Below are 14,505 nucleotides of genomic sequence, written 5' to 3' on the forward strand. Positions count from 1 at the left end.
TGGTTCCCCGCCTGCTGCTCCAAGCCTGGGATGACATCCTTCCCTAGCTCCTCTCGGTCTCCTGGAAATCCTTACCCCTTTTCGAGAGGGAAATCCCTACCCCTTCCCGGCAGTAGGATATGGACCTCGACCTTCTTCACGACTCATACATCTTTCTTCCTGTCCTCTCCTCACCCCATCCTGGCCCACCCGAAGGTTCTGAAGTTCTCGTGCCCGTACGCTGCGACAGTGCTTTCTGCCTACACCTCTTTCCCCCAAAGGCTTGACGCACCCCACCCCACCCCCTGCCAGCATCTGGAACTAGCTGATACCTGCCCCACTTTCTCCGTGCACCCCAAAATCCCTTTTCCAGGCACACTTCTCTTTCAGCCCGGACTATAGAGCAATTCAGCTAAACCCACCACTACTATACACACCCACTAGTCTCCCTACCGAAATCGCTGCAATAAATACCCACGAGGCGAAGAGGAGGGAGGTGGCTCTGAGCGAATGCACTAAACTCCTTTGCCTGCCCAGCCGCCCACCCCCCCGAAACATCTGCCCGAACTTTGCTTCTTCGCTTCATCTCCTGCTTGGGATGGTGCCTGTGATGCCTTTCCTCTAAATCTCCCAAAATAATCTTTTCCCAAATACAGGATCCCCAGTTCTACAACTCCTCTAGTAGTCCTGTTCCTCCTCTTTCCAGGTCTCCCCCCCCCCCGACCTTGCAAGCAGCCACCCCGGACTCCTGCCCAGCCCCAGCTCCCCCAGCTGTTTATTCAGCGCTCTGCGCGGCACGCGCCAGGCGCACGCACTGCAACAACAAACCTGGTGAATGGAGAGTTTGCAAGGGATCGGGCGGCGCGAGGGCCGGGGCGGGGGATGGGGGGGCAGAAAAGGAGGAGGGAAGAGGAGTTTGGGGGAGTGGGTGGGAGGAGGGAAGGAGGAGGGGGTGGAGTGGGGGCCGGAGCTGCTGCTGCTGTTGCAAGCAGCGGGAGTGGGGGGCGAGGCGGGGCCAGGGAGAGCGCGTGGGGCTGTGTGTCCCATTGAAAAGGCGGCCGCACTCCGGACCGTGAGCACTCACTTCAAGCCAGGGAACGTGGAAGGCGCCAGGGGAGGGAGAGCGAGGAAAAATAAAAGAGAGAGAGAAATAAAAAGGGGGCCAGAGCACGGCTGCAAGAAGCAGAGAAGGGGACTTAGCAAGAGAGTGAAGCTTTCGGGGGAGACAGGGGGGAGAGGAGGATAGACAAGGAAAAGCAAGGAGAGGAGAGACCAAGCAGGCTCCTCACTCGCTTGCCTTTTTTTTTTTTTTTTTTTGCAAGAAGGAGCAGCTAGCGGCAGCCTCACACGCGAGCGCCACGCGAGGCTCCCGAAGCCAACCCGCAAAGGGAGGAGGGGAGGGAGAAGGAGGAGGAGCGGTGGGAGGCGGAGGAAAGACATTGCCACCTTCCATTCCCCCACCCTCAGCAGTCTCCCTCTCTCTTTTTTTTTCTTTTTCTTTCTTTTTTTTCTTCATTCCGGACACCTTCTTTTCTGTCTCTTTCCTCCCTTCCTTTGCCCCCAACGTCTCCGCTTTCCCTCTCCCCAGACATCCCCTCCCCATCCCTCCATCTCCCGGCTTCCTCATCTCCTGGCGGCCCATGGACAGCCCCTCCAAGATGGACAACGCCGGGGTCAGCCAGCAGCCTCCTCCGCCGCAGCAGCAGCCTCAGCCGCAGCCACCTCAGCCCCAGCCTCCCCAGCCGTTCCTGCAGCCCGCTGCCTGCTTCTTTGCGGCGGCGGCTGCGGCTGCGGCGGCGGCGGCGGCGGCAGCAGCCCAGAGCGCGCAGCAGCAGCAGCAGCAGCCGCAGCAGCAGCCGCAGCCGCCGCCGCAGCTGAGCCCGGCCGACGGCCAAGCCTCGGGGGGCGGTCACAAGTCAGCGTCAAAGCAAGTGAAACGGCCGCGCTCCTCTTCGCCCGAGCTAATGCGCTGCAAGCGGCGTCTCAACTTCAGCGGCTTCGGCTACAGCCTGCCCCAGCAGCAGCCGGCAGCCGTGGCCCGGCGCAACGAGCGCGAGCGCAACCGCGTCAAGCTGGTCAACCTGGGCTTCGCCACGCTGCGGGAGCACGTCCCCAACGGCGCAGCCAACAAGAAGATGAGCAAGGTGGAAACTCTGCGCTCGGCCGTCGAGTACATTCGTGCCCTGCAGCAGCTGCTGGACGAGCACGACGCGGTGAGCGCTGCCTTCCAGGCGGGCGTCCTGTCGCCCACCATCTCCCCCAACTACTCCAACGACTTGAACTCAATGGCCGGCTCTCCGGTCTCATCCTACTCGTCCGACGAGGGTTCCTACGACCCCCTCAGTCCAGAGGAACAAGAACTTCTGGACTTTACAAACTGGTTCTGAACGCCTTCTACAGCCCAGGCCCGAGGGATAGCAAACTTTTGAAGCAGGCAAGTTGTGTGTGTGTGTGTGTGTGTGTGTGTGTGTGTGTGTGTGTGTTGGGGAGGGAGGAGGCGGGATCTTCTCACTTCCATCCCCTCGATATCCACCACCTCGGCTTGTATGTGTGCAGGGAGTGGGGCGGCGGGGGCGACCTCCGGTAAGGTTTTGTTGCGTTTGTGTGTCTGTGTTGCGGGAGAGAGGAGCGGGTGGCATTTTCATCCCATCCTCTCCCATCACGTGTGTGTGTGTGTGTGTGTGTGTGTGTGTGTGTGCGCGCGCGCAAAGGCTAGGGGATCACCAGTAAGGCGTGCGTGGGGGGGGGGGTTACTTTTCATCTCCATCACTTCCTCTCTCATCACCTCTGCTTTGGGGTGTGTGTGCGTGTGTGTGTGTGTCCAGAAAAGTTCTAGCTAGATGGGCTGGAGCTCTTCTAAGCCATTTGTGTTTGAGGATGAGGGGTGGAGGGACCCGGTGCCGAGGGAAAGGGGGAGGAGTGAAGAGGGCGTGGGCTGGAAAGGGTGGCTTGCTGCCTGCCTGCCTGCGCTTAGCTGGGTCGCCTAGTGAAGGCAAAGACTGGGGAGTGTTTGAAGAACAGCAGAAGCTGTCAAGGCCCTCGGTGCATCCATCTGCCTCTCTTCCCCCTGCCTCCCCCACCGCCGGGCCCCCCTACAGGGGCTCATCAGCCGAGTCTCCACACTGACCTCTTCCGTTGTTGTCATGTTACAGGGTGACCCGACAGAACCTGCCTCTTTAGCATTTTATTTTCTCCGCCAGCGACACTGGGAGGAAGAAGACGAAATCAGCTCCCCTTACCCCAAACAACACGCAGACAAACAAAAACCACCGCCAAGCCTGCAGTTGCATATCTCCATCTCCCCAAGAGGCCCTGAAGTACGACTCCAGTATCTTTGCACCACGATTCCTGAAGAGGATGAACATTGATTTAAGGGCCTGTGTTGTGGGGGGCGGGGGTGTGTGTAGAGAAGCCCAGGGGCTTCTCAGTGGCAATGGAGTCAGAAGGAGGGATAGCACATGTTTATCGTATACATATGAACGCTAACATACAAGCCTAGAGCCTAAAGTATCGCCCCCCCCCCTACTACACCCCCTTCTCAGACCTCGAACTCCAAACCCATCACCCAAAGTACCCTTCTTAATCCTTCAGGAATGGGTGGCGGTCCTTTTCTCCTTCACTCGCTATGGACCTACATTTACTTCCCCCATCAGTCTGTCTGCAATGAAACTATGCTGTATTCAAAGAGTCCTTTGAAATCACTCTCTCCTAGTCCTCCCTTCTCCCCCTCCTGACTCAGACCTCCCCCCACCTTTTCCTTGACATCTTTTCTACCGTATTCATCTTAAAATGCTTCCAATCTTTTGTGAATTTTTTTTTATTATGAGAAAATCTATTTGTATCTATCCTAACCAGTTTGGGGATATATTAAGATATTTTTGTATATAAGAGAGAAAGAGAGAGAGAAAAGAGATTTATAGAAGTTTTGTACAAATGTTTTAAAATGTGTATATCTTGATACCTTACTTAATATGTGATGCTTATTACCTCTGCCTGTTCTAGATAAGTAGTCATCACCACAACTACCATCTTTGTACATGGTTGTGTAAAGGACCCTCCTTACAGGTGGGGCGGAGAGGCTGCGGGATGTACTTTAGCACCAATGTGTCTTACTTTATAGAAACTTTGTTAATGTATTAATAATGTCAAACCCTGTTGGAGGAGGGGACGAAGTTTATGCAGCTATTGTCCAAACGCAAAAAAAAATGGTAGCCATTGGTTTTCCTATTGCCTTGTTTTGGGAGAACTTAAAATCACTGCCTATTTTTCTTACTGTTTTATTACAAACTTACAAAGTTCCTGTATAACCCTGTTTTATACAAACTAGTTTCGTAATAAAACTTTTTTTGGTTTTTTTTTTTTTGTTTTTTAGAGAAAATGATCCTATGCCTCTCAAAGTTATTGGACAGGACATCCCCATGCCTATCTATGGGCTGGAGCAAAGGGAATGGAAGGGAAGGGGCTGGGATGGATGAGGAAGAGGGTAGAGATGGTACAAAACATGTTCAGTGGCAAAGATGACAAAGATAAGTGTTATGTGCAGCCTGGGCCAGTATGTTGTCTCTATGATGAATGTAAGGGGGAAAGATATATAGGTAACAGTTGTGTTCTTGCCCTTCCATTCTGCACACACACACACACACACACACACACACACACACACACCCAGGAGAATAGAGGATGATTAATAGCTTCATTGTCCTTGAGTGAAATCACTACACGTTAAATAATTCGCCCAAAAGAATAAGCTCGGAAAAGAGGGCGCTCCATCCCACACTTTTCATCCCCTGGCTGTGCTTCTAACTTCTCATTGTGTCTCCAATGAATCGATCTATGAAATTTAGAGAGAAAGGCTAAGGGGAGGAGAGGGGAAGCACGGTAAAAACAAGCTTTCTTGTTTGGGGTGTGGTTCCCCCCTCCTCATACCAAACACACACACTTTCTCTTTTTTAGCCTTTGCACAATGACCCTAAACCACAGATAGATTTGCTGCAGTTCAGAGCATTCCGGGAAAAAAGGGGGAGAAGATATGGAAAGGGGGGGGGGAATCCAAGGGATTGAAATTAAATAAGCCAGAAGAGAAGTAATGTGGGGCAAATTAGAAACACTGATGTAGCTAAGTCTATAGTTCTGGCCAAATAGCGTGATCTGCGTGCAAAACTAGCCAATTATCAAGTTTCAAAAAGAAATTGGTTGTGGATTTTATTTCTTGCTTTCTTTTTCCTCTCATTTCTCTTTCCTTTTTTCTTTTTCTTTCTTTCTTTTTTCTTTTTCTTTTTGGCTGGTCTGCTTGTTGTCAGTTAGCGGGGACGTGACCGGAATCCAAGCCTGTTTTCGCCTGGCTACTCGCTCGCCTTCTGTATTACTTGCACATTCAGTTTGCGTGCATGAAGCCAAGCGGAAAGGAGAACGCAAAATGCATCTTACAAAACCCAACAAAGAGCGCAGAGCCGGCGTGTCTTACAGAGTTAAAAAGAAAAAAAATCCTGCCTGTGTTTGTGCATCCAGCTCTATCGTTGATTCGCACCAATAATGCTACACACACATATATACAGAGATATTTTAGGCCGCCAGGCAATGAGCACTCCCAAGTTTCTTCGAATTCTGCAGAAGTGCTCTTCTTTAGGATGCACTTAGATGTTTCAGAAACAAACGATCAACATGATTAAAATTGGAGTGGGGAATCAGGCAATTCCCCATCTTGGTAAATAACCATAGCCTGTCAAAGCCCTGGGCCAGTTTCAAGATTATTGATGAAAATAACGACACTGTAATGTTTCCTTCATGTTCATCCTTTAGTTTGGGGGAATGAATCTCCTCTCTCCTCTACTCCCTTCCCCTCCCCTCCCCTCTCCTCTTTTCTCTCCTCTCCTCTCCTTTCCCCTCCTTTCATCCCTCCCCTTCTTTTCCCTCTTCTCCTTTGCCTTTCTCTCCCCTCCTCTCCTCTCCTCCCTCTCCTCTTTTCTTTCCTCTCTTCTTCTGTCCCCTCCCTTCTCTCTTCCCCTTCTTTTATCCCCTCTCCTTTCCCTTTCTCTCCTTTCCCTTCCTCTCCTCTCCTCTTTTCTCTCCTCTCTTCTCCTCTACCCTCCCTTCGTCTGTCCCCATCTTTTCCTTCCTCTCCTTTCTCTTTCTCTCCTTTCCCTCCTCTCCTATCCTCCCTCTCCTCTTTTCTCCTCTTACCTCTGTTCTTTCATTCCCTCTTTCTCTCCAAGCCCCCCTCCCCCAACTCCTTCGCAAGTTTACAGATAAGGTATGGAAAATAAAGTGTAGCTAGTAATTTATGACTATGAATATAACATTAGGATAGTGTTTCACTGTGTACAAAGAGGAATTTTCTCTTCCTTGTGTAGACAGGTGTTCTTTTGCTCACTTCTGAATGGTAAATATTCAGCACTCATTAAAGTCCAGGGAAAGTTGCTCTGTGGTTGGCCACAATGTGTAAGGCAAACTCAGGAAATTCACACACACACACACACACACACACACACACACACACACACACACAATTTTGCTGAAGATAGGAAAGGGCAAACCAGGATTGGGGTAAATCTCATTACATCTGCTCTAATCGCTTAGCAACACAAAGCCTTTTCTTGTATCAGGAGGGAGAGGCATTCATGGCGCCCTGACAAGCAGTATTCAGCCAGCATTAGTAAACCCCATAAATCAGAGGTTTCTATTGGGTGCCCAAGGACTTTTTAAAGCTGCATTGGGCTAGCAGAGAGATGCAAAACATAGGCAGGGGCTAGTGCACTCTTTCTCCACTCCCATTTTCTTTTTCAAGGGGTGGTCAGGGGTTGTGACTTATAAACTGGTTGATTAACCAATATAAAATTACAACTTGAAAGGATTCTTTTATTATTGTTCTGAGAGGGATGCCTACTAACCATCAAGTTGTGGCTTAAATGCTCCAATGAAAGGGGGATGGAGGGGAAGAGAATTAAAAAAATAAACCAACTACTGTCTCATCAGGGAATCCAATATCAGAGATCAACATAGAGTGGTGGGGGAGGGTGGGGGGGGGAGAGGGAAGAATGACATTGAAGCCACGTATCTGTTTCCTTTGGTTACACTCTTGGGTTGGGTAGAGGGAGCTGTCTCAAATTCAACCAAGGAAATGAGGTAGGGGCCACTGTAGAAGAAATGAATTAGCAGTCCTGCTATGCAGAGATGGAGAGCCAATGAATATGGGCACAAGCTGTCCTTGGGGCAAGCTCAGTTTCCATTCTCCTGCCTTCCATCTCACTTGCCTCAAACTCAAGCTCAAACTCAGGAAGGAACGCTTTCCCCTCTCATTGGATTCATTGGGCTGATTTTTGATCTTTGTGGGTAGACTGGCACAGAACCAACCTTAGGGACCTAGAATGTTTTAAGATGGAAGGGATGCTAACAATACAATACTCCACCCCACCCCAATATTAAAAAGTTTGCAATGTTCTATCTTCACAACAACCCTAAGGGAGTAAGCAGTGAGTTGTACATGGAACTAGAATCATAGGACCTATGTTCACCCCCATCTCTTATAATTTTATGATGTTGGACAAGTTTATTCACCTACTTATACCTCTGTTTCCTTAACTGTAAAGTGAAGGGGTTCAGCTAGAAGACCTTGGACATCCTCCTAGATTGATCTCTTATATACGGAAACTCAAAATGAGTGACTTATCGAGCCACACAACTAATGCAGGAGCTGGGACTCAAAATCAGGGTTTTGGACTCCAAAATCAACTCAGTTTGCACCTGATCTAGGAAGAGGAACTCTTAGAAAATGAATTGAGATCAAGGGAGACTTTACTGGGAGATACACTCTAGTTACTGCCTAAGGCCTGATCTTTTCCAATGGAAAGTTTTGTCTCTATCTGGGAGGCCTGGGCTCGGGAGAAGTGGTTTGTGGGGATTAATGATGGAATGCATTACCAAGACCCGATTAAGCCCCTTTAAAAATAAAGCATTCATCAAATAATAATAACAGACATTTAGATAGTGCAAAGCTGCTCTACACCCACAAACTCATCTGCACGTCATAAGTCTATGGCATTTAGCACAGGTATTAATATCCCCATTTTCTGGATGAGGGAACAGAGTTTTTGAGAGGTAAGGCCATATACCCAAGGTCACAAAGATGGTAATCATTCAATCAATAAGATTTTATATGTCTGGATCACTGTTAGGTGTTGGAGATAACAAAGACAAAAGAGAAAGAATGACGACTTTCAAAAAGCTTATATTCTAGGGATTTGAACCCTGGTCTTCCTGACCCCACATCCAGCACTGTAGGTAAAATATGATTCTGTCAAAGGCTTGGGAGGGGTATCACTTGGGCTGGCAGCCCCCTATCTTTGGTTCTTTCCTGCTGTCAATTTTTTTTTTGTTTTGTTTTCAACTCCACCTGTCTATAAAGCCAGGTCCACTGCTCTCCAGAAACAGCTAGTGACCAGATTTTTATCCCTTTAAAGAATATTCTTCTCCTTCTCCTGGAGAAACGGGCTCACGGAGCCTGTTAGAGCTCACTCAGACAGCTCAGAATATGAAGGAAGGTGAGGGGCCAAGAAATCACATGGTAGACCTGAACGAGGGCGGGAGGAGTGGGTTGGAGTCTTGTTTTAATATTCGTTTTAAAGTACAAGCACAAAGGGCTTGGCCCCGCTGCAGGTTGGAGTAATATTCCTTCTTTTTGTAGCAAGATCAGATTGCTACAAAAGGGGTTTTTGTAGGTTAAGGGCGGGAAGCAAGTTGCGTTGCAGAGCCCAGGGACCCGAGCGCGTGTCAAGCTTAATGATTTATTCAAACTATATACTATCCCAGCTGGTCCCCGGCTCTGATTGGCTGGAGGCATGCGTCCACTGTCAGCTGCGTGCGCCCAGGCTCTTCGGTGAGCGAATTGGGCCAGGGCAACAACCCAGGCTACCTGACTCCGAGGGAGAAGGGGAGAGCGAGGCTGGCGGAAAAGATGAGAGGGAGATGGGGGGGGGGGGTCGAGAAAAGAGAGAGAATTGGAGGAAGGAGGAGAGGGAGTGAGGGGTAAAGGGAGAAAAGGGGAGGGAAGGCAGTGAAAGAAAAGGAGGAGAGAGAAAGGTTGAGAGAGGAAGAGAAGGAAGAGAGTAATGGGAGAGAGGAGAAAGAGAGGAGAGATAAAAGGAGAGAGGGAGGGGAGAGAGAGAGAGAGAGAGGAGAGAGAGAGAGAGAGAGAGAGAGGAGAGAGAGAAGGTGAAGTAGGAAGAGGAAAAGAGGGAAAGATGTGGTCAGATGAAGAAAAAAGGAGAAAAAGAAAGAAAAGGAGAGAAGGAGAAAAAGAGGCTAGAGGGAGAGAAAGGGAAGGGAAAGAGGTGGGGGATGGGAAAAGAGAGAAAGAGGATCAAACACAAGGATAGAGATCAGAAGGAAAATTAGTGGGGAGAGAGGGGGCAAGAGGGATTGGAGGGAGGAGGAGGAAAGAGCGGTCTGGAGAGAGATAAATGAGAAAGAAGGAGAGGGAGAGACAGGCAGATAAAGAAATTGGGAGAGAGGTGGGGGTTAGAGAGGAGAGAGATAGAGAGTGAGGGAGAGGATGGCACAAGGAGACAGTTGGTGAGAGAACAGAGAAAAGCACAGACATGAATGAATATACTCTAGGAGGAGGCGCTCCCTCTCAGAAGGCAGAATGTGAGATCATCAACTGAAACTAGAGTCCGAATAAAGCACACACCCAGGCACCCGGCGCTGTACAAAGCTTCTTTTGAGGAGGCTCTGGGCCCACTAATGCAGGGAAGCAGCAGGAACTTGGGGAAGAGTCCAAGCATTGCTCCTTGAATGAGTCACTCTCGGTGAAGTACATGGGTTGGGGTGGGGGGAGAGAGAGAGAGAGAGAGAGAGAGAGAGAGAGAGAGAGAGAGAGAGAGAGAGAGAGAGAGAGACAGAGACAGAGACAGAGAGACAGACAGAGAGACAGAGACAGAGAGACAGACAGACAGAGACCGAGTCAGAGAGACAGAGAGAAACAGAGAGAGACAGAGAGACAGAGACAGAGACAGACAGACAGTTTAATGAGGACAAAAGGCAGAATCCCTTAGGTAACACTGACTCGAGCTCAAAAGCTCAAAGCTCACTCTTGGCAGAGGGATCCAAACCCAAACAGTTACTACTGAGAGCTGCATTGCCTTTAGCAATGTATTCTGAATTACAATTCTAGCCCATTTGGTACCCTAGGCTTTTTATATTCCCTCTCCCTTCATCTGCATCTCCTTCTAAATCTTTTCCCTCTTTTCTCCCTCTCTTTCCCTCTTCTCCCTCCTGCTTCTCCTCATTTCGCTCCCTCTCCTTTCTCTTCTTTCTCCCTTGCCTCTCTCCTTCTTCTTCTTCCCTTCTTCTGCCTCCTTTCTTCTCTTTGCACCTTCTCCCTTTCCCTTTCCTTGTCCTCTCTCTCCTCCTCTTACTACAATAATCCCCAAATATGGTCCAGTTAGATCTCAAATCCAGTCACGGAGTCCTTTGGAAAAGGGGAAGTGTGTGCATGTGGGGGTGGGGGTGGGAGGTTTGAATGAAGGGCATCTTTTTTTCAGTGTGTTTCAATACAAAGGGCTCCAAAACCTTCTCCTACAAAAGGCAAACTGAGGGAAAGGGAGGGAACGTTTGCATGCCTTGAATTTGCAGGGTGGCTTAGGTTTTGTGTGTTTGCTGTTTTTTTCCCCCTGCATCGATTTTCAGAATGCTACCCCTCACTCCATGCCAATGGCCAGAGGCAGAGCTGAACTCATCAGTCCTATGCCAGTGAGCCCCTCTCCCTCCTAATTTCCCCTATGCACAACTTGAAACGCGGTTATCTTTTAACAGGGGGAAAAGCAGTTAGCCTGCTAGCGGAGTTGCCAGCAGAGCCTTTGGAGAAAAGGAGCCAGGCTAGACTTCTGATCAGACTCAAAGGTTAGTTAAAAGACAAAACCAGTTGAAGTCTTCATGAATAAGCTACCTTTCAATGTCCCACTACTTTGTGATGCTGCTTGCCTAAGTCAGAATTTCACAGAAGTGGCCGAGAAGAAAAGCGTGCACAATTAGGGGTCGCCTGTCAGAAAACATTAACGCCTTCCTCTCCCAGCCTGTCAAGCTCACTGAAAATAAAAACTGCCAAGGCGAATTGTACCCCCACCCTCTGACATGCTGGGGGAGGAGGCAGGCAAGTCTCCTCTCCACACTGCACAGGTCCATCTTGGGAGAAGGCAGACTCACTCAGGGGCAGCTTCCAGGCAAGATCCTCCTCCTTGGCCCCTGGCCCCCCCAGCCCCTACCATTGTTTCCTGAGCTCTTTCTAGGAGAGAGGGGCTTCATAGGACTGGTCTGGCTGAAATACTCCCAGACACCTACAAAGGGCTTAGAATTCCTTCTGTGTACATTATCCTGGTACAGTGAAAAGAATAAAATGAGACACATTTCCTGGTTTAAATGATGTGACCTTGGGAGAGTCCTTTAAATTCCCTAGCCTCAGTTTCTTTTTCTGTAAATAAAGGGCTGAGACTAAATGATCTCTGAGGCTCCTTCCAGGTCTAGATCTCTGATCTTGCTTCTATCTATTAGAGCCTGGGGGATATAGCGCAAGGCATCTCACCTGATCTTTAACATGAAGGCTTTGAGATCCCTTTCAGGTGCAGCCTGGCTCTTTAGGATACAGCTGTAGCTGCAGGAGTAGGTGTAGACCCAACCTTGATAAAATAACTCAGTTCACCCCTAAATTATAGCCTCTTTGTCCCCTGAAATCTGTGCTTTCATAGGTGTTGCCTCCTTCTCTGTCTTTGCATTTGATTCCACAAATATTTATGATGTGTGTACAGTGTGCTAGGTGCTGGAGACAGAGAGATAGCCATGACAGCACTCCTGTCCTACAGGAACTTCTAATGGTGATGGGGATTTCTTAGCTCTGGAGCAGGAAGGAGTTTCAGAGGCCATCCAGTCCAACCTTCTTATTTTACAGATGACGAAACTGAGGCACAGAGAAGAAAGTGACTTGTTCCAGCTCTCAGCGTCTTCATGTTGTTCCAGGGAATAATACTGCTTCTTGTATTCACTTATCAAATGCTGTTCTGTGTCTTTAACTTGTTTGTCTTCCCCTTCAGTCTTGCCTCTACCCCTTCCTGATCTCTCAGAGAATCGGGAATGAAATGCCACTTCTGATGCTTATTTAACTGTGTGACTTTGGCCAAATCACTTAACCTCATGAGGCCTCAGTTTCACCTTCTGTGAAGTGGGAGGTTTGAACTAGGTGGAATCCAAGGTGCCTTCAGGGATGCTATGACTGGGAGGGTCACAGAAATAGTAATGGTCAGAGGTGGGAGGATGTTAATACAAATCTTCCTGACTCCAAACCCAGCACTCTGTCTGCTACACAAGGCCCCTTCTTGTCTGTTTTATACATAGTGTGTGTGGGGGTGGAGTAAGAAGGGGAAGGGAACATGAATGGTCCTGTATCTATGGGAAGAAATAGTTGCCAGTGGAAAATCATGATACTATTTCACACAACTCCTTTCTTCTGAGTAGATCAAAGGATTTTTTAAAAGTCCTGGGCCTGATCTGGTCAGTAACAAAACAATCCTCATCTTGGAAGTAATGGAACCCCAGGCCACCAAGAAGCCACATAGTTTATGGAGATGATATAGCAGGTAACCTATCTGTGGCCTGAAAGGAGTAATGTGCTTTGAAGAAATGGACATCTTAATCCCTGGGAAGATCAGCCTTTTAATGATTTAGTTGTTACTTTTAAGTGGCTGACTTATAAGTGGGGTGGGGGGTGGTGAAGTATCATAAAGTGGAAAAGGGCACTAGATTTGGATTAAAATCCCTATTCTGCCATTCACTATCTATATGACCTTGAGCAAGTCATTTAACTCTTCTGGGCCTCAGCTTCCCCATCTGTAAAATGAGGGGATTGGATTGGATGGCCTCTGGGTTCCCTTCCAGTTCTTGACATATAATCTTGCAACAGAACATCATACCATTTTATTCATGAGACAACTGATGCATTGGGAAGTTAGAGCAATTAAAGGTTAAAATAAAAATCAGATTCCTTGGGTTGGGATTATTGTTCTTCTTGGTTCTCAAAGAGGACCAATGACATCACCAGGGTAATGTCTTGATTTGCAAGTGAATTGGATTTAAGTGAGGCAGAGCTGTGAAAAGTCATCAGTCTCACTCTCTCCTCTTGAGTCCAATGGCAAGACATAGGTCAAGATGACTGGCAATGGCCCCTTGGGTTGAGGAAATACAGGGAGAAAGATCAAAGAATTATACAGTTAGAGCTGGAAAGGACTGAGGAGTCCATCTGGTCCAACCCAATCATTAGGCAGATGAGGAAACTGAGGCTCAAAGGTGGAAAATAACTTGTCCAGACTCACACAGGTGATAAGGGTTGGAGGAGGACCCTGATCACTAAACCATCTAATTTTTCAGTAACCTATGAAATGATTTTTAAAAGTCCTGTTGAGAAGTCCATTCTTTAGAAAAATGATATATGCAAATCTTACTATCCTGATGACTGATGGCACTGGTATGATTGTAATTTACAAGAACTCCTCCAACTCAGGGAATGACATTTTGATTCCTCCCCCAAAACCAATCAAAGTTTCAAACAATTCAACCCATACTTTGAAGACTTTTTTTAACCCTTTCATCTACATCATCAATTGACACTTACTAACAGGTTGCTTTGTAATGTAGGCCTTACTTTCTTCTTTTAAAATGTAATTTTATTTTTTTGTTACATTTTAAGTTTTGAACTGTCTCCCTCCCCCCTTCCCACCCTGCGTTAAAGAAGGCCATCATCTGACACAGAGATAGACAGATAGACAGGTGCATCTACTACATTTATATATATATATATATGTCTATATATATATATATATCTATGATATGTTTAGACCTAGATATGTGTATATATATTTCTCTCTCAATAAATATATATATATCCCTCTCTCTGTTTTATATCTATCTATCTATCTATCTATCTATCTATCTATCTATCTGCCAGTCTGCCTGTCTGTCTACCCATCAAACCATCCATCCATCCATCTGTCTATCTATCCATCTATCTACCTATGCATCTACCTCTCTATCTATCTAAAAACCTGTCTGTCTGTCTGTCTGTCTCTATCTATCTGTCTGTCTGTCTGTCTCTATCTATCTATCTAATCTATCTACCTGTCTCTATCTATCTATCTATCTGTCTGTCTGTCTCTGTCTGTCTGTCTCTATCTGTCTGTCTGTCTGTCTGTCTGTCTATCTGTCTGTCTGTCTGCCTGTCTCTATCTATCTATCTAATCTATCCATCCATCTATCTACATATCTATCTATCTATCAGCATACAATATATACTTCCATATACCAGTTCTTTCTCTGGAGGTAGATAGCATCTTCCTCCATAAGTCCTTTGTAGTTAATTTGAGTATTTATCATACCCAGAATAACTTCATCATTCATAGCTTTTCTTTGAACAATAGTGCTGTTACTATACACACCATTCTCTTGGTTCTGCTCATTTTGCTCTACATTATTTCAGGCAAGCTTGCT

General features: G+C 47.5%; 1 protein-coding gene across 1 annotated transcript; it reads left to right on the forward strand.

The window, feature by feature from the left end:
• The first annotated feature begins 1,619 nt into the window (after positions 1-1,619).
• ASCL1 (achaete-scute family bHLH transcription factor 1) lies at positions 1,620-4,357 on the forward strand. The gene is made up of 2 exons (XM_036761078.1): positions 1,620-2,413; positions 3,132-4,357. The coding sequence occupies exon 1, from the start codon at positions 1,620-1,622 to the stop codon at positions 2,364-2,366; it is 747 nt and encodes a 248-aa protein (XP_036616973.1). The 3' UTR covers positions 2,367-2,413; positions 3,132-4,357.
• Positions 4,358-14,505: the final 10,148 nt, after the last annotated feature.

Source organism: Trichosurus vulpecula, chromosome 5 (genome assembly GCF_011100635.1).
Source record: "Trichosurus vulpecula isolate mTriVul1 chromosome 5, mTriVul1.pri, whole genome shotgun sequence".
NCBI lineage: Eukaryota > Metazoa > Chordata > Mammalia > Diprotodontia > Phalangeridae > Trichosurus > Trichosurus vulpecula.